The sequence below is a fragment of the Trachinotus anak genome, unplaced genomic scaffold, assembly GCF_046630095.1.
Source record: "Trachinotus anak isolate AG129_WGS33_773 ecotype Australia unplaced genomic scaffold, CSIRO_AGI_Tana_v1 ptg000005l, whole genome shotgun sequence".
Taxonomy (NCBI): domain Eukaryota; kingdom Metazoa; phylum Chordata; class Actinopteri; order Carangiformes; family Carangidae; genus Trachinotus; species Trachinotus anak.
This window is the reverse complement of record NW_027273856.1, coordinates 26,130,319-26,157,293: the sequence shown is the minus strand read 5'-3', so window position 1 is coordinate 26,157,293 and position 26,975 is coordinate 26,130,319. Positions and strand designations below refer to the sequence as shown.

The following is a 26,975-nucleotide window of genomic DNA, read 5'->3' as shown; positions in this document are numbered from 1 at the left end:
CAACACTTTGTTGTTTGTTTTTTTTTGTTTTGTTTAACGTGTCGTTAACGGCAGGGACACAATGATTAACTACGACACTGTAAGTCAACGTAGCTGTTAGCCGTTTATGTTCGACCCAACCGGCTGTCAAAAGCTGGCTAGCAGGGGTTGATCTCTCGACGGTTACACAGTGCGGGAAATTAACGTTAACTCAACCGCCCCTTTGCTCAACGGATTTTTTTTTTTTTTTTTTTTTTTACAACGGCTGTTTTTTTTTTTTTTTTTTGGTTGGTTTTTACCCACAGTCATGTGATTGTAACGTAAAACCCCTAACCGGAAAACACCGACGGACGACCCTCTCCGCCGCCAACGAATGCAGCGTTTGCAAGGAACAGTACAAGCTGCTGTGAGACCAGAGAGGACGGACGAGTCCCCCGGTAACAAACAAACAACGGCGACACGGCAAACTCCGCGGAATTAAGCCGAGTGCAGGTACGTCTGCTTAAAGCTCCACACTCACCCACTCCTTCACTTTGCTGTGTTGCGTTATTTGTCTTACTTGCGTACGTTTCGGCTGAGTGTAATTGTCACGGTAGAAGTTAAAAGAGACGCGTTCGTGACCAGCCCCATCCCCCTTGCGTCTCTCGCTTCTCGCTACATGCGTGTGTGTGTGTTGCGTGGGCGCGCCGGCGTGCGTGTTTGCGTGTCCGTTTTCTCGCGTTAGCAGCAGCAGCAACCGACAGAGACCCGAAGCAGGAGTCGGTGAGGACTTTTTTTTTTTTTTTTTTTTTTTTTTTTTTTTTTGGTGTGTGCCCCCCCTGTTGAAGCCTTTATGTACTTAGCTGCAGTTTTATATTCTTTTTTTTAATTTATTGTTTTATTTCTGTATCAGGCTTCGCTCACGAGCAGTTTAGCGGTGAATAACAGAAAAATTTCACTACGGAAGTAACTGGTCCACGTGTCTACATCACATCAGGGGCGGTGCTTTATTGTTGCAAACAAGTTAGTATTGATTAACACATGGTTCTGTGGTCAACTTACTGGTTCATATTTTGGCCGGATAATAATATTTTTTATGTCTTGTTGTTGTTGTTTGTTTTTTTTTATCTCTGTCTTGCCAAACATCTGGCAGAACACACGGGATTTCAAGACTCCGCGGTCATGCAAAACATACATCCTCCGGAAACACATAGACAAAAACAAATGATTGGGAAAAAAGTTACATTTTAAGTACTGAAACAGAACTAAATATAGATAACATTCATATACAGGAAAGAACAGGGAATTCTGATAACTGGCTTATCAGGTTTGATAAGATACATATCTGTCTTATGTGAACCTCAGTCTTTGCACATCATCTATATTTACAAAATCAGTAGGCCTGTCTATTTTTATCTCAGAGTTTTGCACAGTTTCAAATAAAAAGCACAATAGGAAACAAACTAATTTTCTATATTATTAATTCAGCACATTGTACAAATCCCTTTTCTTCCTCCAACATACCATCTTGTTTCCACAGCTAGTGGTAAAATACCAGATCTCACCTATTACCAAATTTTGGCAGTCAGGCACATATTAATAATATTTTTGCCAAAAACTGAAAAGACCTTTACAACCACCATGTTGGATTCTCTGTGGCTGACTTGCAGGCAAACCATGGTTTCTGGGGTAGCACTAAACTAAAGCCTTTCTTGGACAATGTAATTCCAGCAATAAAAGTCATTGTGGAATATGCTGTCCAAACAACTATCCTGTGATCAACTTAAAAAACATAGAGATGGCTATTAGAGCTGAAATAATCAGCAGGTTAATCAATTTGTCTATCAACAGACATATAGCAACTGTTTTTGTGATGTTGTATTGTTGCTGCTTTCACATGTTGTGGTTTTAAAAGCTGAAAACCTGATCAAAATTTAAAGTGCATTACATATGCGCAACTTGCCATAATTCAATTAACATTATTTATCTTCAAGAGCTGCTGCAGCTCTAGTGAGTTGTGATGAAGCTGTAGCAACAGAAAACATGAACCAGTCATTTAATGAAAATGTATATTGTCTGTCATATAGTAGGATGATGGAGGGAAGGGATGAGGGGGCTGCACTCAGTTGCCAGTTTATTAGGTACACATACTGTGGATAAAACAAACAGTCCTGCATAAATCCTACTGTCAAGAAGGGTATAATGTTAAGTTTTTGTTTAAACTGTTTTAGAGAGGTCTTGGTTCAGCCTTTGTTGATACTGTTCAATTGTATTGTCTTGTGTTGAGAGGTATTTCGTAGGTGTGTCACGATTCTCTAGATCCACAGTTTGGCTTGATTTTTGAACCACAGTATGTTCATACCTCAAGTTTTTTTTTAATTTTTTTTTTATTGGGGAAGCAAAATGTTCCCACACCGATGACTTGAAAGTACCCCAGGGGATCTGCATGAAATGAAAAATGAGACTTGTTACATTGTAACGTACCGAGAGCTCAACAGGCTGCACCAATAGTAGTGGTGGGTTGCGGTGGTGGGGTATTATGGTTGGTATTTGGTTTTACTTGATTGTGTTTTTTCTAATCTGTAACTCTGTTTATTCTAACCAATACAACTGTTATCTTTTTTATTATCATTATAACTTATATAAACCAAAATTGTGAATATGGTTGTTTAAGTTAAAAAAAAACTGTTGATTAATCAAGTAGTCATTTCAGCAATAATTCTGTTTATCCTCATTGATATAGATGGAGTGAACAAAATATTATAAGCCTCTCCTATTGTGACACAATACAGTTCAACAGTACCACAAACCTCAGCCTCGAAAATGAACAATTAATGAATCAAAACCTGTCTAAAACAGTTTCAACAAAGGGAAACAGAGTGAACATTATGCCTTTTATGAAGGTGGGATTTATCGCAGAATTGTTGCATTAGAGTGCATTATGTACATAGGTGTGTCTAATAAATTGGCAACTGAATGTATATTGAAGTTGTGAGGCACTAGAGCATGGTTGGTAGTGTATATATTTAGTGCCTGATGTTGTTGTACCCCCCCCCCTTGCACAAGATGCAGCAACCTAGCCTTTTCCTGGAGTGCTGCAGTGCCAGCATCTTTGCACTCTGACCTCTCTTGATGAAATACATATGTGTAGGGGGCTTTTTGAGTTTTTTTATACACAGTGGAGTTACACAGATTTGCTGAATTCTGATCTATCAGGGCTAAATTGGCTGATGAAGTATTCAGCGTCTTTTGTCATTATACATTTCTTTGGGGTGGAGAAAGTGTTGCAGAAAGGAGATTCACACTGCCGATGGGGCTTTTTCCCTTTCTCCACTGGAAGGGGGTAAAACCAGTTCTGCCTTAGGAATGTGTGCCGACACCCATAACTCTGATCATGTGATGGCCCGAAGCTCTCATGGTCCTCAGTGACCTTTGAGGTCAACGGCACCCATGTCATTGGTAGCCAGAAATCGTGGAGTTCTGCAACATTGAGACTGAGTTTGGAGGATCTGGGCTTCATCAGAACCAAGTCATGCAATGTGGTGTTTCCTCAAAGATTTCAGTGCAGAGACAAGAACTGCAGAGATACTGAACTGCCTTATTTACTTACTGCTTTCAGGGTCTCTCACTGACGTTTGGTGGCCATCCTCTGGTGCTCAGCTACTGTAAGATCCTGATGCTGACGTCAACTGAAGTTACTATTAAAAGCAGGAGGAGCAAATGACACATTAGAAGTGTACATAGAATAGATTTTTTTCCCCAGTACCTTTGGCACCATAATCTTGTGCTAGAAATTTGATAGTTACACATTTGCTTATTGCTTGTTATATTTATAAGGCTTAGTATTATTCCATTTCAGGGATTATGTGAGAATTATAGTCTGTAAATTGTTATAGGAGGTCAATAGGGAACTAAGATGGTCTTAAAACTATTAAGGCAATCTGCACAGGAAGCAGCTGGATGACTGTGGTTGTCATCTATTTAAAAAAAAAATGCTGTTCATAGTTTTCATATTTTCCATGTCTAATGGAAATGGAATGGAAAAACTTGAATTTACAAATAACTTGTTGCAACTCTTGACACTGCAAAACTTGTCCAAATACTCACCATTACAATGCAATTAACAAAACAGACCAACATGTTTTAGTTTTTCAGACCCACACAATTAATTGAAATTTTTCTGTGTGGTTTGTGCGAGGCAAATTGTCTCTGGTGTCACAAAATAATTCTTTGCTGTTGTGTAGAGTTAGCCTTTACAAGGTCGTTAGATCACCCCTGTCAGCCTGACTGTCTGTGGTCACAATAAACCCTGGTCTCCTTCCAGACAGGAAACTCATTGCTGCGTGTGTGTGTATGTGTCTGTCTGTCTCTGTTCGTCTTTGTGCAGGTTGAAGAATGGAGTTGGCCAACCATGGTCTTATCCTGCTGCAGCAGCTTAACGCTCAGAGGGAGTTTGGCTTCCTGTGTGACTGCACCGTGGCTATAGGAGATGTCTTCTTCAAAGCTCACAAAGCCGTCCTTGCTGCCTTCTCCAACTACTTCCGAATGCTCTTCATTCACCAGGACAGGTACAGGAGGAATGTAGCAACACTGATATCAGACTCAGGCTCAGCATCAAGTCAGAAAATTTACCTAGCACCAAATTCTGATGCCAAAACTTCCAGGTAACATGTTGAAATAACACTGACTTGTTCTCATGTTGTAAAACACAGAAGGACCCTTTTCTCTGTACTTGAGCACTGGACTGTATCTAAATCTTTTTAGTGTGATGACCCACAACTAATGTCATTGTTCAAATCAGTGGATCAGATTGAGGTGACAAATTAGAGGGTCTGTGAGGGCATTAAGTGCAAAACATATGTGTTTTCCTGACAATGTGTGATGGTTCCCCCGCTGAGCTCACTGCATCCAAACAGATTTATTGGCTATGACCAGTAACGTCTTTAAAATTTCTTCATATAGTCAAGAGGAACAATTACATCTCTGTATTGTCCTTTTATATTGATAGCTGAAACCTGAATCAAGCAGTGCTGCTACTGATAATACACAACATTGCCTAACATTATCAAACCACGTCACTTATCATGAGTTAACTATTATATGTTTGTTTTTCAGTGACTGTGTGCGCTTGAAGGCTGCTGACATACAGCCGGATATCTTCAGCTACCTACTCAACCTGATGTACACAGGCAAACTTGCACCCCAGCTGATAGACCCTGCGCGGCTGGAGCAGGGGGTCAGATTCCTGCATGCCTATCCACTATTGCAGGAGGCCAGCCAGTCAGTGTATTCACACCCTGAGCACAGTATCAACCTCTCCACCTCCCTCTATGGCATCCAGATCTCAGACCAACAGGTGGCACTGTCTGCCCGACTGCCCACTCGACGGCAGCTCTCCTCACCCTTCGACGTCGAGCAGCTCATCTCAGAGGGAAAGTATCCATCCACGCCAGCTGCCACGGCTTCATGCGCAAACTCCTTAGCGTCCAAGCTAGCTTCCTCACCCCCGGACGGGGAGGCCTCAACAAGTGGCACTAAGCCTACAGCTGAGGAAGGGGCAACCGACTTGCTAAGTGCAGGCGGTTCCTCAGCCACTGCCATCCTCCATGTAAAGCCCAGCATCATGAAGAGGAGTTCCTCCTTTAGGAAGCATTACTCCTGTCATCTGTGCAGGACCCGATTCAACCAGAGATGCCTGCTGAGAGAGCACCTGCTGCAGCACACCCAGGGTCTTCTGCAGACCCCGACTGAGCCCAGTAATGCACTCTCACCTGTCATGACTGTAGAACAGAGTGTGCTAGAGGTAGAGGGGGTCCTTAAGGGAAGCAAGCAAGGGTCAAGTACCTCGGCTGCCACTACAGCAGTCGAGATAATCAGTGACAGCGAGCAAACACCTGTTTCAGGGACCAACTCGGACTCACCACGAGCAGAGGTGTCCACATCCAACTGGGGATTAGGGGGATTAAATTCTCAGGCAGACACACCACCTCCATCAGACATTGCGGACATCGACAACCTGGAGAGTGCCGACTTGGACCGGGAAGTGAAGCGACGGAAGTATGAGTGCTCCACCTGTGGGCGCAAGTTCATTCAGAAGAGCCACTGGCGCGAACACATGTACATCCACACAGGAAAGCCCTTCAAATGCAGCGCTTGTGGCAAAAGCTTCTGCCGGGCCAACCAGGCAGCCCGCCACGTGTGCCTGAACCAGGGAGCCGACACCTACACCATGGTGGATCGACAGAGCATGGAGCTGTGCACTGCAGGCGACGACAGCAGCCAGATGGAGGCAATGTTCTTGGGCTCGTCGAAACCTTACAAGTGTAACATTTGTGCGACCACCTTCTCCAGTCCCAATGAGGTGATCAAACACCTGTGCTTCACCCAAGGGGGGTTGGTGGGACTGCAGGGAAACACAGGGGCAGGGATGCTGCTCCAGCGTGAAGAGTTTCCCAAAGATGAAGGCTCTGATTTGTCCAACTCTGGCACCCCACTAGAACCCATAAAGACTGAGGAGATCCTTGTAGAGTGATGCCAAAACTGTGTTTCTGTCCTTTTTAACTTGTATGTTTATTTTCTAAATTATGGTTAATACTTAAGCTGAAATTAGTCAGGGTATGTATGTTGGAGATTCTCAGTCTGCGTAATTTTTTTTGTTTTGTTTTTGAGTACAGTATTTTGGATTTTTTTTTTGGATCCAGTGTATGACAAAATGTTTAAAGTATGTTTAAAGTAAATAGCCCATAGCTCTCAGGAGTTCAAACCAACATCATTAGAAAAGCAAATAAAATTAACATTAACAAGTTAAATACCAACGAGGGAGTGGCAGTGACTATTACCTTGTTTCATCTCATCATTTTATTATTGGTGTACATTGGTATTAGACTCACATGTCAGTCTGCGCCACATGTTTTTTTAAGAGTCACCATTGTGGTGAGGCTGCACATGCAAACTTTCAGTGTAAAAAGGAAGAGGAAGCTGAGACAGTTCCGGAGGGCTCAGCTTGTTGTGAGATGAGCTGGCTGTGCCAAGTCTGAGGAACAGAAGAGGAAACTACGAACAGCCTGTTTCTGCATGGTCGTAAGTGAGGGGCTGACTCTGCAGATCAGGTACAGGTTATAATTCCAGCTAAAAGCACATAGAATATTCAGACCTGAGACAATCTGTGCTCTTTTCTTTTTTTTTTTTGAGCCCGATAAGCAGGAAAGTACATTCGTCTTCCATTTATGTTTTGGCTCAGCAGAATCTTGAAGTGTAATGTAATGACCATTAATTGCTCCCTTCTCTGCAACCATTTAGCTGTGTATGATATGTTTTGTTAAGATAAGTGTGGTAATGATCCCTGTCTGATATCATATTAAAGCACAATTGCTCATCAATAGTGAGACTTAGAAGAGACCAGGAATTGGTCACATCACAAGCAAGAACGGTCATTGTGTTTACAGCTGTGCCACTTTGATTTTTTTTTTTTTTTTTTTTTTTTTTTAATTTCTCATTTTTTACTTATGTTGTATAACTCTTTGGTTACTGACTGAAGAAGCAATATGTTCCATCCAGACACACATACCTTCATAGGAGGTTGTCCTGTACAATATTGTACATTTTGTCTGTGTTATAAGTTGCTTGAATCTACTCCTAAAAGCCCTTAAATTTTGTTTGACATGCTTTTCTAATTTTATATACAGCGCTATATTTACAAAGAATACATTATATTGCAAAGGTGTATACATATTAGTAGACAAATAGCTGTCAAAATAGAAATAAATTTGGTTTAACAAAAGTTTATGTATTAGGGATGGGCATGATGGATTTAATTTTTAATTTCTTCAAGATGTTAAGTGAAATCTGAGCTTAATTATCATTGTATGAGCTTTTAAAAATATGTTATAAAGGTTAAACACGATTTTATATCCCCTTAACCATTGCCAAGTTTATACTAATTGCTAACCTGATTGATTTTGTGCAAAGGGAAACATTTTCTCTGTATTGTAGATTAATAATATTGTAGACCTTCTGACATTTAAATTTGTTCTTTGATTTGTTCAAATCAGAAAATATAAGTAGAGGTTGCAAAAGTAGTCATTTTTTTAAGAAAACAAAAATTAAAAAAATGTGAGTGGGATTAAAACTTGTCTGAGTTAGAGGTTAAGAGTTTGACTCTTTCACTCAGGCAAGTGTGACATTGTGACACAGAGTTGCCTTTTAAAAGAATATGTTTGCAAGAAATATAATAACAGGGTGATATCTCTATGTACCAGACTGTCTGGACACTAAATGGAAATATAACAGAAAAGGTGCTCTTTATTATAACAGCAACATCAATTCTCTGGGATAACCAGAACATTTTCTGTGTACTACTGATGACGGCAAATTGTGAAAAATATTTGCATATGTCCAATAAATGTGAAGCATCAAAGTGATAAGGCAGTTATATAATTTATCATGTCAAGTGTGATAATACAGCTTCAGTAATATAATTTTAACAATATCAGTGAGCTTTGATTTCTCTGTTGCAAACCTGTGATTTAACTGAATAAACGGATTGCCAGGATAACTTGACATATAGGAAGACTTTTATTTTCTTTTATTTTCACAGTTTACTGGAGATAGGCCTTTAAAACTGTCTCAATATGATTATTGTTTGTTCCAGTAGGAAATGGAGTCTATACTGTATTATATTAACTTCTACAAAGTTGCCTTTTTCCCAGAGAGTGTGAGTCCCAATACATTATTTGGGATCTTTCCAATTTATCCAATTCCTAAGCTTACAAAAACATGTACATTTTCTATGAGGCACCATAATTTGAGTATCTTGTCATCCCACTGCCTGACACAGCAGTAATCATCATCAAGACCAGTTTAGCAATTCACAAGATTTAATGATACAATTTGGAACATAACTTACAAGAGCTCATGAATGTGCATTTTAAAAAATATTTTAAATGTAGTCTTTGTTTGATTAATTGACCTGTTTTCCATCTTGTAATTGTTTTTAGTGGGAAAAAATGCCCATCCCTAGTATGTTTAATATGCATTGTCTTTTTCTTTTCAGTTTTTTATTTTGAGCCATTTTCACATTTTGGGACAGTGAGGATGAGGCCCAGCTGAAATTAGTTTTAAGTTGGATTTAGTTTTTTTTGTTTTTTTTCTACTTTAAATCCCACTATGGTAAGAATCAGAAAACAGATGTTGCTTTGATGCAGTAAGCCCAGTGTTTGGCTAGATGGAGCTGTTTTTCTTCACTGTCTACTCAGGTCTGAAGTCAAGGGGAAATCTATCTAATTTGAACAGTGATATTTTAATGTTGTCACGTGGTTGCCAATTATATGACCTTTTGAATAGAAATCAATATGCCGTCACATTTTAGTTCACATAAAAACACAAATGTCTGTGAATTTAATCTAGTGTTTGGTTTTGACTAACACGGAAGGATTTTTGTTTGTGTCTTGTCTTGGAAATTGAAATGCTGTACTACTGACATTCATTTCTCAGAGCTCAAGTGATACACAGAAATATGTGCTTCATGAAAAGTTTAAATCCTTCCTCAGTTCAAGTTGTAGTTGTTCCTCTGCAACACCAGTTAACTTAATGGTTGTGTATGTGTGTGTGTGTGTTTAAACGTCTCAGTATCTCAGGAAGATGAGAAGTTTGACATTGTCTTTTCTGTCCACTGTTGTTATTCAAAATGATAATTTCCAGACCAGTGAAGACCCTAACCCATGATACACAAAATAATCCCACTCTCGAGTGCCCATCTGACATCTACTGTGATCAGTCTGTGTTCTCAGGAATGTGAGTAATTTTCTGTACAAACATACTTTTTTTTTGTTTGTTTGTTTTTTTCAGTGAAGAATGAACAATAAAAACGTGTTTTTATAATTGTGGATGTTTTTGTCTTGTCTTAACCTCAACACAACAGCATCAGGAGTTATTTCTTATTCATGTTAGGCTGATAACACTTAATTAAACAGTTTATAACACATGATAATGTTGCTATAAGCAATATGAGGACATTTGTTTGACAGTGTTTGTCAACAATTATTACATCACCTATGAAGACACACATTATTATAACTATGATTTACTTTATCATCAATCATATCTGTTTTGCACCAAGCACCAATTCTGGATGCCAGCAGGAGGAGTTATAGATATTGACAAATGCATTAATAAGCATTTATGGCTACATTATAGTGTGTCATAAACAGCTATTTATTGAAGGTTTATACACTGATTATAAATGCTAAATAGTGGTGGTGGGAAGGGATGGAGTCATCTTTGCCCCAGAGGAAAATAGCATTGATTATGTTATGTAATGGATTATATAATGTAAAAGATCCAGGAAATAATACAAAGCACACCAAGTTTTTCTAACTTTATTGAATGAAATATAGACAAGTTTCTGTATCCTTACTATTAACAGCTTGGAAAATATAAAAGACAATTAAGACCATGCTACATGAATATTATGCTAAATGGCTGCAGGTTATTAGTTAATAATACAACAATATGATTTTTAAGTACATACAGTAGGTATACAATCTGTACAAATGTTAACAGGTTCACAGTTATGTGTGTTACAAAAAGCAGGGAGGACTGAAGGTGGGCAAGTGCCCCAACTAAATGCTTTACATTATGCAACAAAAGCAAAAGTCTTTAGTTCACTCTGTCATTTTTACTCAATTATTTTACATAAAGCAAGTGTCGTGGATGTGTCACGCCCTCTAGAGTCAAAGTAAAGGGAAGTGGTGACCTAACAGGGGTCTGTACTTCCCTGATCTTTCTCTTGTTTGGTCTTAAAGCTTAGTGAAATGTGAGCCACCAAATTAAAACTAATGGCTTATAGAAGCACTCACCATTAATATCTGTGATTGACACGATGCAACTTTGTCAAATTTGGTAGGAAAAAAAATACCAGTGTAACCCAGAGTCACATGTTTGTTTTGGTGGTAAAACTGGAGCCAAAGAATGTTTCTGATATTTCCTCCAGCCTAAATCATCTCCCACTTTGCCAATAATCCTCAGAAAAATAAGCTCTGACCTTATGACTTAGGTTTGATGAATGACTTAAAGTAGCTGAGTGGATGCTTTGGGAAATTTAATTGAATGCAATTTATACAATACAACTTATCCTGTGAGCAATGGAAAGTTCGTGACTCCCTGATTTATCTTAACTCGATTTGGTTTTTAAATTAAGAGCAAAATGAGCTTTTGTTGTTATTTCTGGTACCATGCAATCTGTGCCTCTCTAAATCCACAGCCAAGTGAGTCTATGCTCTCCCTGGTGCCAGTTTAATGAACCTGAGCTATCATGCGTGGTGAAGAACACGACATAGTGCAGGTCTAGCATAAGACTGAACAGAATGACCGTTGTCATACTTTTAATCACCCTTGTTAACACATATAGTTAAGGTCAAAATGGCACAAATGACTGAAGACTAAAGGGTGCACTAGTTTTTGTAGGCAGCAGAGGGTCTCACCATACAGTCTTTTCATTAAGAAATATAAATATAGTGTAGTAAAGAAGGTGTTGAACCTCAATAAAACTACCGCACACCAATGATACATATGTCACACGGTAACATGGCCATTAAACACTGTGAACATGATGTGCTTTGTAAGTGTTTCTTACATGCACGTGTCTACCCAGTATGACTCTTGCAAGTTACTGTTTACCAAATACCTCTGCCACATGATCAAATGAGGGTGTTATAATAACATTTTATTGTATTATTACATGAAACAATTCGTAACAATGTCTTTTTTTCACAGTAAATCAGGCAGTGATTGTTTGATTCTTATCTACATGAAGCTTATTAGGTATTTGCTGGGGTGCAGAGTGAGGAACACATTGTGACAAAAGTCAAACACGTGGTGCATTACTGGTAGATATCATCACACTCTCTGCCATCATGTTTTCATTTATGCTGTCAGCATTATCACTTTCTGTCAGTGGAATCACACTTGTACCATGGTTTAGTTATAATTGCTACAGATGCTTGAAATAATATTAGGAATATGACAGTTAAAGCTGTGATACATGAGGAACTTTTATGCAGCAGTTTCACATTTGTTTTGGTAAATTTCACTGGAAACTGATGTTTTTCCAGAGTAATAATCATAATAATGTTGCTCAAAAGAATACCTAATGTTTCACAGCTTAATATGGGAATTTTAAAAACAGGCAACAATGTCCATACAATAACAAAATGGGACAAAAAAAAATGAAAAAATAAAGACTTAGGGGTGAATGAAAGAATACTTAAGATATAAATACAATATACAAGATAATAATCCTCCATCTCTTCACCTTCTGACACCATCCCACACAATCCGCTACTATACACATACAAACACACGCGCACACATACACACATGCACAGATACACACTCTATCAGGTTTGCAGACTCTCGCCTAATGCAGCGAGGGCAATGGAAAGTCACTGAGACATTGAACATACATCACACCGATTAGAAGCCAGATGGGATGCTCCTGAGGCACAGGACATGCGCGAGTGTGTGTGAGAGAGTGAGTGAGTGGGTGAGGATGTGCTGGCAGGGATGTCACATTGTTGTGACAGGGAGGGCTGCAAGATGGGTTGGAGTACAGGTGGAAGGGGAGGTGGAGAGAATGGCAGAGCTGTTGCTCGGTCACTCAGTCTCTCTGGGCGGGATGGGCGGGGCCCAGTCTCCGTGTGTTACCACAGAGCAGCCTCCTTCTCTCTCTCGCTCTCTCTCGCTCTCTCTCTCTCTCTCTCTCTCTCCTCCTGGTCCAGACAGAGTGTCTCCCAGGTATTAGTCTTGTATCTTCAGCTGTGGTGGAGAGGCACAAAACAGATATTAGGAAGAATTAAAGACTCTTTTTTTTCTTTTCTGGAAAAACAAACAATAGGAGATTGACATTACATTTGGAAACAACTTTTTCCATTGCTGTGATATGTTGTAGGACAAGAATATCAGTATATATCTGCATGTCAATGAAGTACAGGAATATCAATCTCTATTTACATTTCTTTGGTTCTAGCTAAAATTGTATTCTTTTTGATATGGAGCCATACTTTTAGCCTGTGAGTGTAGAGGTCCTCTCTGATGCACTTTCATAAGAATACCAGATGCACCTTTTCCTATCCTGCTACAAACAACTTTGACCAACCAACAAACTTTTCCAGACTGCTATAAGTTCATACCTTAACTGCGTGTTATAGTATGTACTGTATATTATAAGTGGCAGTAAATCCAGAGATATGAATAGCACATAAGATGAAATGTTATACATATTATGTATATAAACGTTGACCCCCTAATCATTTGAATTCCCCACTTTTAGTTTTTGGTTTGGTTTTTAATGTTTGATTTGGCCAACTTTCGTCTTGCTTTTGTCCTTCTATGCCTCTCAAGGTTTGTTTGGATGATTCAGGACAGCACTGCAGTACCACTGCTGTTAATAAGCTGCTGTAACTCACTAAGCTTCTCTCCCATTTTTATTCCTCTCCAGACTCTCCTCTGCTGCAGAGCTGCATGTCTGCTTTAGTAAATATGAAAGTAAACTACGCCCAGTCTCTTACTCCTCTTCACTGCTTTTATCAGACAACTTCAGACACTGTCACTATAACATTGTTGCACATTACAAATTGCTCTGTCCCTCTGCACATATTGAAAATATAATTCAATCAAAGCAACTGAAAAAACACCCCAACTTCAGCTCTTTGAAGCTTTGTAACTGAACCTAACAAATGCGTAGTCTGACATGGTTTCTTGACTCCATACTGAGCCTGTGATAGAAGGAAAACAGGAGGAGGGAGTGGAGGAATCATAATCAGTCTTTCAGCACAAGTTCATCTGCCCCTCACACACCGCTTCCCTTTAAGACCCTGGCCTACAAAGAAGGGGTCAATGGCGGCATTCTTGCTTTGATATCAAAGGTCCCCTGGTTACTCATAGCCTGAACAAAAGCTTTTTCATCTGGTCAGTGGGCAAATCCCCTTCCCCTCTCCCTAATAAAAGTAGGGCCCATTGATGTTTCGAAAAAGCCACTATGAGAAGATTGTACGATAGGCCAACAAAGGAATTCTGAAAATAACTAACTTTTTTCATTCCTTACATTTCCATCACTATTTTTTAGTGATGGAAATGTAATTATGTAATATCTCATGTAATACTGAAAAACGAAAAAAGAAAAACTGATGGATCAACTTCAGATTATTTTTGATCACCTGTATTTAGATTAAGTTACCATATAAAACAGTTGTCATGTACATTCAAACATATATCAGAGCTTAAGTTCTATCTCACCTGCTCATGATGCCGCTGTGATCTCTGTGGACACAGGCTCGATCTCCTTCACTGCTTCCTCAATCACTTCGATCACCTGCGCCATCACCTCTGCGCACTTTCCCGATGGTGGTGTCTCTGTCTCTGTCTCTGGCTGGCTGGCTGCTGCCTCTGTGACTTGGCTGGGACCGGAGACCTCTCCTGAAGCTGGCACTGGAGCTTCTTCTGACAGTGTTGAGAGTTTGTTTGCACTTGCAGGGCTCTTGGCTTTTACACTCGTGTCTTCAGTCACGGGACCGTTGCTGTCAAACTCTACCGCAGCCTCTTCTTCAACTGAATCCTCAACCACCTCTGCTGTCTGCAGGACCACCTGGACTGGCATGTGGACCTCAAGCACTTTCTCTTTGTTCTCCTCTGAAGGGGCCTCTGGCTTAGTTTCCTCTGATTGTGGTTTCACTTCCTCAGCTGCTTCTTCTGGTTCCTGAACATCTGCTTCTTCTTTGCTTGGTTTTTCCTTGACCTCAAGCTCTTCACCAGTCTGACTCTCTGCCTTTATCTCTACAACTTCTTCCACTACAACAGTTGCTTCACTTACTTTTACCTCCACAGCTTGCTTCAACTCTTCCTCTGGTTTCTTTTTCTCCTCCTCTACTGAGGTATCAATGCTCTCTGTGACCTCTATTTGGATGGTGTCAGTAACCTCAGTGGCAATATGAAGTGTCTGAGGTGACTTTGGAATTGGTTTTTCACAGATGACAGCAACAGGGGTTTGAGTGATAATGGGGGTCTCTGTTGTGATCTCAATCTCTTTCTCTGTTGTTGTTATTGCCTGAACTGGTGTTGGGGTGGTGGCTGTTGGGGTGGCAGGCTTTTCGGGTTCAGGCTTGTCTTCTGAAACTTTATCCATTGCATCTTGAATGACAGCCTGGGCTATGACCATGCTCTGAGCCTCAATCTCACTGGGCTGATGCACATCCTCTTTGATTTCTTCCATCTTCTCGCTGGCCTGCTCAGTGACTGCACTGATCTCTGACTCTGCTGTTTCAACAATAGTGGCCTCCACAGTCTCTACAACTGTACCCTCCTCCTTGGCTTCCTGAACCTCAACTGGCTTATCGCAGACTGACACTGTTGCGTCTTTAACGACCACCTCATCTGAGATGTCCACTTGATCAGACTCCGCACTGAGCGAGGCGGCAATAACCACTGTTTCGGCGATGACAGGAGCCTCCTCACTTGGCATGACTACAGGAATGGCTGGTTCAGTCTCCTTTGTGATAGTGATCTTTGCAGTTTCACCTATAGTAGAAGACATCTCTTCAGTCATAACCTGAACTACCTCTTCTATGGGTGTATTTTCTTCAGCAGCAGCAAGTTGCTCTGTCTCCATTTTCACTTCCTTGGTCTCTACAATTGGCTCAGTGACTTCTATGCTCTGGGTGCAGACAGCTGTTTCAGATGTTGGTGTAATGGGATTGACTACTACAGATTTAGGGGAGTTCTCGCTTACAGAGGTAGCCTGAACGACCTCTGCGCCCTCCACAACAGTGTTGATGACTCCAACCTTCTCCATCTCAGGTTCATAGCTCTCAGTGGCGACTTGAAAATCTCCTGCTTCACTTTGTGAATTTTCAACAGAAGTCTCAAGTTCAGTGGTTTCTACTTGCTGCACTTGGGGCATGAACACTGCATCTTCTGAAAGTGTGGCTTCCTCTGTACTTTTTGGCTTCTCTTCCATTGTCACCTCTGTGCTCAGAGCATCACGGACCACAGCCAGACACTCGACCACAGGCACCACAGGCTTCTCCATAGCCACTTTGGCAATCTCCTTGGTGCCTAGTCCAGTGCAGATAGCCATGGCTTCATTATTAGCATGTGGCTCCAAAATGGTATTTTCCTTAGACTCTGCAGTCTCAGTTGGTGGTTCATACTCAGTTTTTTCAGAAGCTACCTCTACTGGTACATCATTAACAGTCACAGATGTCTGGGGTGGAATTTCACTGATTTGGGCCTCGACAGCCGCCACAACCTCCTGGGCAGTTCCCGACTTGGGTCCTTGAGGAACAGGGGTGGTTTCTGCAGCTGGAGCCAGAGCGACAGGCTTCTCCTCAGCTGTGGACAGCCTACGCCTCATGTGAGCTGGAGCTTTAGGGGGCAGCATAGCCTGGTCCTCAGTTTCATCCTCTGCAATGTCAGTGTCAACAGACTTAGGCGTGGCAGCATTCTCCGCCTCCTCTGGGATGTCACTCAGCTGATCATGTTTTTCATCAGCATCTTCAACATTGGCTGGAATCCATGATGGGGATCTATCTTCAGTGGACACTTTAATCTGGACTGCAGCTGGTTCTGCTGGCGTTTCCTGTTCAGCCTCAACTTGGTCATCATACTCAGACATAGGAACCACAGCTGGGGTGTCAGAGTCCTCCTCACCTGATCCCATTTCGGTGGAGGTTTGCTTTTCAGCCTTCTTCTTCCTGCGCCCAGGGAAGAACTTCCTCAAAGAGAAAGATGACTCTTCTTTTGGTGCTTCACTGTCTGACTGGACTTGGTCTGCACTCTCCTCAGGCTTTTCCTCAACTTTGGCCTTATTCTTTGACATAACCATGCGTTTCAGTGTGTCCCAGGTGGATTCTCTCTCAGGGGGGCTGCTTAAAGGTTCGGGGGAGGAAACAACTTCTCCTTCACTCTCTGTGTTTTGGGTAGTGACAATGGCAGCCTCAGTTTTGCCCTCCTGTTCCCCTTCTACTGCTGCTGCTGCTGATGCTGCTGCTGCTGCTGCTGCAGCTTCCTCTTCAATCTTGGTCTCCTCATCATCAGAATCAGAAGTCCTCCTTGTCCTCTTTTTGGGTCCACCCATACACATTAGGGCCTCCCAGGAGACAGAGGTATCCATTTTCTTTTTGGGCTCCTCGGTGCTGCTCACCAGTTTCTCTGTGTTTTCAGTCTTTGGCTCTTCCTCAGTTGGCTTTTCCTCCTCAGCATCCTCCTCAACACTCTTATCAGCTAATGCAGCACTTTCAGAAGAGGTTAGCGGCTTTGCTGGTTTCTCACCTGTGGCTTCATCTTCGCTCTCAGAAGACCTTTTCACAAGCTTCTTGGGTGTTACTAGTTTCTTGAACGAGGACCAGGCAATGATTCCCTCTTTTTTCTTCTCTCCTTCATTGGTAACTTCAGCTTCAGTCTCTTGGCTAGACTCATTCTGGGTCACCTCCACAGCAATAACATGCTCTCCTGATTCCTCTGGAGATGAGGGCCCACTGTTAGCTTTAGGAGCCTCTGTTGACTCAGTGGAGGACTGAAGTTGCTCAGCTGCCTGCTCCCCAGACTCAGTCAACTTGCTCTCAGTATCTTTCTTATTCTTCTGTTTCTTAGTTGACAGCTTCTTTAAGCCAGCTCCAGTGAAGAGCTTCTTCAGGGGGCTTCCCTGGGGCTTTGCCTTCTCCTGTGATGATAGCAGCTCAGCCTCAGAAGTCACCTCTGCTGGAGCCTTCTCCTCTTCTGCACCACCTTCTGCTTTATCCTCTTCTGGTTTGGTCTCATCAACAGTCACCTCAGGCTCTTGGGTTACCTCTGGCTTAGCCTCCTCAGGAGAAACTGGTGCCTCCTCCTTGGACTCTGATTTCTCTGCCTCGGGAGTTGCTGGTGCCTCCTCCTTGATTTCTTGCTCTGCCTCAGCCTTCTCCTCATTTTCATCAACTGCAGCAGCAGTTTCCTCTGTCTTAGCTGTCTCCTCCTCAACAGCTGCCTCCTTGTCCTCCTCCTCTTTTGTCTTCTTGATGCTGGCCTTCTTTCGCAGGTTAGAGAAGAGTCCTCCACTGAAGAGCTTCCTGAAGGGGGACAGGGTAGTCTCCTGGGAGGGTGGAGTGGCCTCTTCGTCCTTCTCAGCTCCTTCTTCCTTTACTGCTTCATCAGTAGCTTCAGCAGCTGTGCCTTCAGTTGGGGCATCAGTGGTTTCAGCTTTGTCAGTATCATTTTTAGTGAGTTCGGCTTCAACAGTAGGTGCCTCTGAGTCAGCCTCCTTTTCTTCAGCCGTGCTCTTCTCCTCGGCAGCCTCTTCCTTCTTTGTTTGTTCCTCAGTCGCACTAAGCTCCTCTCCTTCTTTATCTTTCACTGTTAGCAGCTTCACAGGGTCTTTCTCCTCACTCTTGTCCTTCTTCAGAGTGAACTTGAAGCCCACAAAGCGGAAGATCTTCTTGAAACCCACTTCACTGGCATCATCAGGTTTCTCCTCCGCTGCCTTCTCCTCAATAGCGGAGATGTCATTGGTATCAGGAGACTCTTTTTCCACTTTCTCGCCATTCAATTGAGGAGCTTCTTCATCCTGGACGGTGCCCATAGTCTCAGTAGCCTCCTCCTTCTGAGCTACAGACACACCATCAGGCTGGCCGACTGAAATGACAAGAAAAGAAAGAGCTGTCAGTATATTGATCAAATTTCTCACTTAAGTTTTATTACTTCACTCTACAGCTCATACTCTGCCACAGGACAATATTCCCATGATATTCATGTAAAATGCTTTGACCAGAGGTACAGTTTGTAACATTCAATGCAACAAATTCAGGTAATGAAGAGGAAATCAGTTAACTGGCCCTACACTCACGCTGTGTTTAATCAAATGTCATTACTCTGAGGACAAACTACATTAAAAGCAAATGTGATTTTTAGATCATCAATGAAAGTCTCTTTCCCATCTGCAGATAATTAGAGATGTTGTACAAAAGGTATTTGCTGTGAGATGATTTTATAAAGCACATGACCACTTAATTACAATCAGATTGCAATTTGGTCCCACTAAACCTGTGCAATGTAAACACGCCAAGGAAATAAAAGGTTTGGCATTGACGGAAATAAAACAGTAATACCCCAAAGGGAGAATCATAGAAAATGTTGCAAGGAGAGAATAAGGCTATTGGCAATTTGTGGATTGTTGTCCCAAAACACAATGTGTGCAGACCTACAACACAACTCAGCAATGCTTTGTGTGACCCACTTCTAGTTTCTTTTGACAGCCAAACTGAAAGACTTATTCCATTTTTGTGAGTAATTTGTTGGTAGTCATTCAAATATAAGATTAAACAGTTGAGATAAGAGACAAAAACCACATGTATGACACGCACATCTAGTCCACTATCTGTGTTTTGACAGAGGCAGGCATATGGGGGATGACAACCTGCCAGTGTCTGAAGCTTTCCTACTTTTTTCTTTCCTTTCTACTCGGATCTCACTACAGTCTGGGAAACCTCACATCTGATACCACTGGACTCTCAAAACAAATTCCCAGGACTTTTAATGCTTAGATATCAGCTTACCTGATTACACACACTGGAAAACACAAAGATGCATTCGCACTGCCAGAGACCATGCACACTGTGGGAACTACGCTGGGAACTGCCCCCTACTCTTTGTGTCTGTCAATCACTAGCAAAATACATATCAACTTTTAAATTCTAGACAAAACAAAAAAAAACAAAAAAGCCCAAGTCATTTCATCCCAATTCCTTTTTTAATATGCTATTGTCTATGAAAATTGGATTCTTTCCATATCTGTGTATGACTACTTCTTGTCTCACACACAAAAATGTAAAACTGTGCACCCACATCTGTCCACATCCTTTACCTAAATTATAGACATGATGCCTCATTTCATAGAGCTGCATTCCTGGAATATTTTAGCTTTAAAATAGAAAAACTGATATTTAACAGCTTACAAGTGATTAGGTAAAACCTTTCACCAAACACTGCAGCATTTAATGGTAAATTCAAATAAAGAAGTGCTTTTATACATCAATGATGTTAGCAGGGGCACGCCCATATCTTATGTATAGATGTGACTTGAGAGGAATGTGAGATATGCTACTCACTCTGTGTTTGGGGAAATTATTTTAGGGTGAGCTAAACATAATCTGAATTTAAATGCCAGGGGACTTCAAGAATGTTTATTTGTTTTTCAGTTAAGCTGCGTCTCGTCTGCACCCATATAGGATTCAAACCAAACAATACAGGCCTCTGCTACCCCTCCTTAAAATAAGTCCCAATCCCCTTGACCCAAATTCCACCACAGCAGGATGGATGGGGACCACCCCCTTCCCAAGGCACACACGCATGCAAACACAATGGCCCTCTAACCCTCTCTGGCCTCTGAAAATAAAAGAAGAGGCGTGGTCAACTTTCTTATTATCAAGACACACTGCAGTTTAGAGTTTGCTTACTTTAACAAAGTGATGTAAACGTGAATAAATAGAGTTTGGGCAATTTATAAGATGTCACATGGAAGTGGAGTCTGTCTCACATATGTGTTATTTTCAGGGTACTTGTCCTATCACACTGTTAAGCAAGCAAATAAGGACTAGAAAGACCACAAACATCATATAATCACAAGTTAGCAAGCAAGCATTTGTCTAATATGGAACCTAAGCTTTTAATTGTCTGACATGAATTCAGCTCAACTGTCAGTGTACATAATTACACTAGTTCCTCTGAGCTGTTCAGGCGCATTGAAGAGTTTTTGTGTAAAGTCATTTGTGTGTGTGAGTGTGTGTGTGAAGAAGAAGGGGGTCAGGCTGTGAGCCAGACGAGGCCATGTGTATCTACATGGATAATAAAACAGGAACCATGTTGATTTAACAGACTACTGGCATCTCTCTCGTCTTTTTGATCTTTGTTTTCCGGCCCAGCTTTTTTTTTTAACAGGCACACAACTGTTAACATCCTTAGACTGATTTGGTCTGGGGGGAGAAGGAGTAAATGGGGAGGGCGTTTTGAATAACGACTGTACCAGAAAGAATGCGCGTGTGAAGGGTGAGGCTACAGGGGGTGAGTATAAGGGACACTTAAAAGATGAAGGGACAGGCTTGAAGTGGATGAGGGGGGTTGTTGCCCTGAGGCTGAAGCCCTAACTCATTTTAGAGGGTGTTACATATCTCAGACACACACATTCATAGCTGAAATGCCTCTGTCTGCTGGAGACAGGCTTTGTTTATGTGTGAGCATGTGGTAAGGCGATGCTCTCATATTAAATATCATTGCTGCAACCAGAAAAAATGATTGTTGTAAATCTACCCCAGTCTCCAGTGATATCCGGTCAGATAACATTTCTATTGTGGCTGTTTCACCACTACTATGGATTTGTGTCTTGTTAAGTGGGGTTTGGGGGGGGGGGGGGGGGGGGGGGGGGCTATTCTTCCTGGACACGATTTCCAAACTTTGCCAAATATATGCAAATCCTTGTTATAATTATTTTAGTCTGGAGCAGAGGCCATTTAAACAATAGAAGTCAGTTAAAAAGAGGCCGAGGAGACACCCCAGCACCCTCCCCCAACCGGACCCCTTCTAAGCACCCCCCGCCCCTCTGCATCAAAGGTGTGGTCAAAGTGTCTCTGTGGCTCCAGGGGACCCTACACATCAACAGCCACTGCACTAACAACACCCACTTCAGCACCAAATACCTTTCTGTTATCTAATTAACATCAAGTCAAAGACTGATGTAAATACACGCTGTACTAGCTCACAGCATAATATAAAAAACAGAAATGTTATCTATTAATATCAATGCTTTGGCATTCCAGTCATGTACCTGAGGTCACTGTGAAGCAAAACATTCAAGCCCTGCTCCATTTCAACCATCACTCCCAGTTATAAGACCTGAAGAAGAATCGGTCTTGGCATGTAATTAATTCCATACGCCCCTCTCTCCTCCCTCCCTATCCTCTGCGGCTAAGCTGAATAACCCCACTGGGAATTAGGATCCCACTCTAACCTAATGAAATAGTTCACATGACAGAACACTGACTTGAGCTGACTGGGACGGTGACATGAGCTAAAAGCAGACTTTGAAAATATTTCCATGAATGCATGTTCATATATTTCCATCTGGCAGCTGTCACTGTGTGAAATTCTTTTCCCACCAAAAAGTTTAGCGGTTGTATGAGATGTGTACCCCAGAGCTCAGGGCACTCAGCTCTTGGTTTTGGGCAGAGACCGTGGTTGCAGTACTGTGAATGGTGTTTGTAAGTACAGTGGATAAACAAGTTCTTACTACAGCGCAACTGTAAAAGGGGATGTTTTGTAAATAGCAGGACTTGCTCTGGCACATCCTACAAAACCACTCGAGATGCACACGAATGATGAATGAACACTTGATGATTAGAGCTCAGGAACAGGAAAAAAAACAGTTTAAACTTCATGTAATGCGCAAGCTACAACAGTTCAGCATGATTTAACTTTTTATACCACGAGGCTCTGCAGTGGTCAAAACAAAGCCATCTCCCACTGAAATCACTCGCTCCTACCGGGACATCTACAAACCACAATGCTATCTAACCACACCCTCAGGACAACAATGCCTTCGGCTGCACTCACTCATGTAAAGAGAGACCACTTGCTTAACGACTCAAAGTCACAAAAATGATGAAAAGTCCAAGTTTTAACATAACTCTGGCACAAGCCCATAAAAGCAGCCTCAAGGTTGCATATATTTTGTAATAAATAAGATCCCTACATTGTTTATGAGGCATTTTGCTTACCTGTTAGAGTAATTGTTCCAAGCATTGGTAAAAGTCCAAAAATCCTCTCTCCAAAAAATTACAAAAATAAAAGATACAAAAAAACTTAGATGATTAAAAAAAATATATTTTAAAAAGTGTATTCTAGTCTTTGTATTGCTTCCCTTCACTTGTCAGCACACACAGAGTAAAATCTGAGATTTGTTTCTTTGTGTTGTCTCCGTCTTAACTCCTAAACTTGGTCTGAGGGCAGAGGCTGTGTGTCTTTCTCTCTCTCGCTCTCTCTTCCAGCGCTTCTCAGTCAGTGTGAACAGAAAAGAGGGCTCCACACACATTTCAACAGACTGACACACATGTCATGTTAGGACCACCCCTGCCTCCCTCTTCCTCCCACCTCCCTCTCCTTTCTTCAGCTGTTCTGAATGAGCCCCCCCCACGCCACCCCACTCCATCCCCGACCCCCACCTCTGCTCCTCTTCCTCCCCCTCCTTCCTCATCCACTCGCCCTCCCTCAGACCTCAGCGTCCACCCGGGATGACTGGAGTTCATCATGTGATCTCTTAAGTAAGCATTTCTTGTCCACTGTTGTACATGTTCAAACTCCATATAACCCCCCACCCCCCCACACTTTTCATTCACATTTTCTTTAAATCTATTGAAAATTAGTTTAATGCACCCACCCTACCTCCCTCCCCTCCACTCCAGGCTCTCCCCCCTTAACTCGTGGCCTGCGTCACTACTTATGTAGAGGAACATTTACAGAGGCAAACCACACGGAAGTTCAGGCTTTGATGTGGACACAAAACTTTCTCTATTTGTTCCTAATTGAAAATATGTGATTTTTTTTTCTTTCAAGCAAAATTGATAAAATAGAAAAACTTGTTTATGGCAAAGTTCATACCAAGGGCTTCAGTCCAAACCATGGATGGGGGTGCCATCGAGTTGCCGTCTGCCCCTCTGAATGTTAAAAAGCCCCTCTCAATTACTCCAATACAGACACATTTAATTCAGCTTTTGTCTGGGACGGGGAGGGGGGGACTAAAAGGAATGCAGATAAATCCTCAGGTAAATACCAGCATAATCAGATCTGTCACACTTCTGCATTGTCCCAGAGGAATGTGTGAATTCCATGTAGAGGGCTCCCAAAAAGGTGATAACAGCAGTAATCAAGTACCGTCTGGAAGCAGCCCCCTAACCCAAAAGTGTGTATGTGTTTGCTTTAAAATGTATTCAACATATCTAGTTTCAAAAATCAACCAACATGTCCTTTTCAGTCTTTACCGGTTGCTTTTAAACCTCCCAAATTTCCAATACACAACCAAACAACATCATTTAAAATCAAATGTCAAAACAAGAACAAACCAGGATCAGACAAAACATGGGTGAAACAAATCATCTTATTTTCTCTTTCTCTGACCCCACTTCCTGTGAGTTTCTTTAGATTCACTGAATGGAGATAGAAAGCTTCATGGCTTGTTTTTTTTAAAATCAGAACTGGCAAGACTGAGACGAGTTAGGAGAGGAGGAGAGGAAGGACAGGCGATATTAACAAATCTAATGATATACAATTTATTCAGGAAAAAGGTTTCAGTGGGTAATGAAATAACTCTTTATAGCATTATCGATAAATGCTTGCTTTTTTGCAAGGAGCAAATTAGGCTGTGCCTGGCTGACATTTCTAGTCTATTCATTGGTCTTAGTAACCAAATCTAAGTATATAATCGCATCCCACCTTTGCATCATTAAGTATCAGCAAGCTAAAAGTTAAATCCTATGGCTATATTACAAAAGAGTCGTACAGTCATTCACAAAGAATTTCATTCTGACGTGCCAGCTTTCTGTTGCTGCAGTGACTCATCTGGTAGGTTTTTCACTAATGACAATCTTTTTACTACGCTACATAATGACTGCTATGACTATATGACTGTACATTGAGCTGAGTGGACAGTGAGTCAGACTGAAGGGAATTTAAGAGTTGGCAGCTTCCTTTTCCCTCCCAACTTCCTTCATATGACTCATATACATCAGTCACATTCCTGGACTTCCATACATACAGAGGGAGAGATTTTAATTCAGGCACACACATAGCTTCAGGCTGCACTGAGCTGTATGGGAAATACTTCTGGGAAAGATCCTCATGGTTCATCTTGCAGTTACAGGACAAGGCAGGCATTTTCAAAAAAAAAAAAGAAAAAAAGTGAATCTTAATTTTTTTCTCATAATCAACAAATCCTATGAGAGGACAATAACTAGCTCTGAATTTACAAGTGTGTATTACCTTGGCCTGATATCACTGTCACTGTGTGCCTTAGTCCTTCATTGTCGTCCCAAAATGATTAAAAACATGTTAAATATTCACATCCTTGAAGTGAATGATATATTCCTTCATTACAATGAAGTAATGAAGGCAAGAAGACCTAATAAAATCAGTAGTATCATTTTCTAAATTCACAAAAAAGTTTTTCTTCTCTCTTGGTCTAAGTGCTAATTCGACTAACCTCTTGAATCCCACAAACCTGCAAACTAATGGACTGCAGCCAAACTTTGTTCAAAGCCACAGAAGATTATTTTTGACTCGAGTAGAGCTGCAACTAATGATTGTTTTAATAATTGATATTTTTTTGATTTACAGTTAAATCAGTAGAATGTCAGCAAAAAGTGAAAAACACAAGTTCCCTGAGACCATTGTGACATTTTTTTTTTACAATGTCTTGTATTGCCTTACTCACAGTCCAAAATCTAAGCTATTCATTCAAAACCCAAAGATATTCAGTCTATGATCATAGGTGACAAACATGGTTTCTCCCTCTGAGCAGCACTACGTCTTCAGGGCAGATTGGAGGCTACAGCGGGTCAAAATTAGACAGTGATGAAACAGGCCAAGCTAGCTAGTTAGCTAGCTACCTTCAGTAGAAGAAAAGGCGTTAACATTGGTGTTACTTTCCACTACTGGGGGCAACTCCTGGCGCGTAGAGGAATGAAGTTTGATACTGTTAAGTAAACAGCTGTTAATGCTGACGCTGACTAAGTAGCAATCGCAAAACTTAAAAAATAGCTCCTTTAAAAATTACTAAAACAATTAATCAATTAACAAAGTAGTTGTTGATTCGTTTTCTGTCAATCAGTTGATCAGTTAATTGACTTATTGCATTGACTCAAAGTCTGAGTGGAGATGTGAGGGGAGATCTCAAAGACCCCAGATATGTCTGGTTGAACTTTGACTTGATGCCTATAAACTGATGCACAAGTTACCTGGTGCTGTCATATGAAAATGAATATTTGACTCACTGTAAACATCGCACAGCTGAAACCAGCTGATGGAGAAATGTGAAACTGTCCGACAGAATGCAATATGATCATTTTTCTTATATTGGTTAAACAGTAATGTGACTAAATTCCTATCACAACAGTAAATAAAGTGGGGTGCATATTTAAGCTGGTCTACAAAACACAGAGCCAAGTCTGAGGGGGTGACGCCCCACATATCTCAACAGATCAGAAAACGTGCCTGAGTTCAGGAATGTTTGAGGAGGGGTCTTGAATGGTCGGGCGAGTGGGGGGTTGGGCTCCTGCGTGGGAAGAGGGGCTTTTTGTAGCCTGTAAAGAAGTGCATGACATCATCGGACAGCACAGAAGAAAACGCCTCCTACTCTTCCAAGAACTGGATATGATGATGTTGAAATAATTGGAGGAAAGGGAAACGAGGGATGTGAGTGTGTGAACGATCAGAGATTATTTTTCATTCAGTACTTCTCCTTTCTTCTCCATTTTCTAATTCTTTTCTCCTCTTTTCACACTGTCCTGTTTTTTTTTTTGTCCCAAATCCACCCTCCAGTCCTCTTTAATCCTTCTCCCTCACCACCACTTTCCCCTTTGAGTCTTCCATCCTCACGAGCCCCCACCCCACCATCCCACCACTCCTCCAGTTTGTGTGTGGGCCGGAGGGATGGATAAGAATGTCGGACAGGAAAGAGTCATTTCTTGACATCACTGTTTCCTCTTCCTTTTGCACGTTTCCTCGAGGTACACTTCATTCTGTACTCTGCACAGACACCTTTCCGTCTTTTCTCATTCAGATTATGTCCGTACATTACGTGATGCAGCATGACGAAATGAACACTGTAGTTGTGAGGTCTCACATCCGAGTTTTTTTTGTTTATTTTTGCTCTAAAACAATGGAGCCTCATGTTTACAGCTTTCAGCATTGAGAGAGGAGGTCCACTAAACCAATTATCTTGCACGCAA

At 41.5% G+C, this 26,975-nt stretch overlaps 2 protein-coding genes across 3 annotated transcripts in view; one reads left to right on the top strand and one right to left on the bottom strand.

The window, feature by feature from the left end:
* The first annotated feature begins 45 nt into the window (after positions 1-45).
* Positions 46-9,837, top strand: zbtb2b (zinc finger and BTB domain containing 2b). Its single transcript, XM_071479351.1, has 3 exons — positions 46-471; positions 4,346-4,526; positions 5,074-9,837. Exons 2-3 carry the CDS (start codon positions 4,354-4,356, stop codon positions 6,488-6,490), a joined length of 1,590 nt encoding a protein of 529 aa, XP_071335452.1. The 5' UTR covers positions 46-471; positions 4,346-4,353; the 3' UTR covers positions 6,491-9,837.
* Positions 9,838-10,318: 481 nt separating this feature from the next.
* akap12b (A kinase (PRKA) anchor protein 12b) overlaps positions 10,319-26,975 on the bottom strand; it is a 44,384-nt gene continuing 27,727 nt past the window's right edge. Inside the window, exons 1-3 of one of the 2 annotated variants that reach the window (XM_071479350.1) lie at positions 22,752-23,042; positions 14,251-18,618; positions 10,319-12,771 (exon numbers count right to left, since the gene is read on the bottom strand). In XM_071479350.1, coding sequence (XP_071335451.1) covers positions 14,255-18,618; positions 22,752-22,776 — 4,389 coding nt within the window. In that variant the 5' untranslated portion in view covers positions 22,777-23,042 and the 3' untranslated portion in view covers positions 10,319-12,771; positions 14,251-14,254. Of the gene's footprint in view, positions 12,772-14,250; positions 18,619-22,751; positions 23,043-26,975 lie in introns of those variants that run through there. The other variant, XM_071479349.1, reaches the window with a different exon arrangement.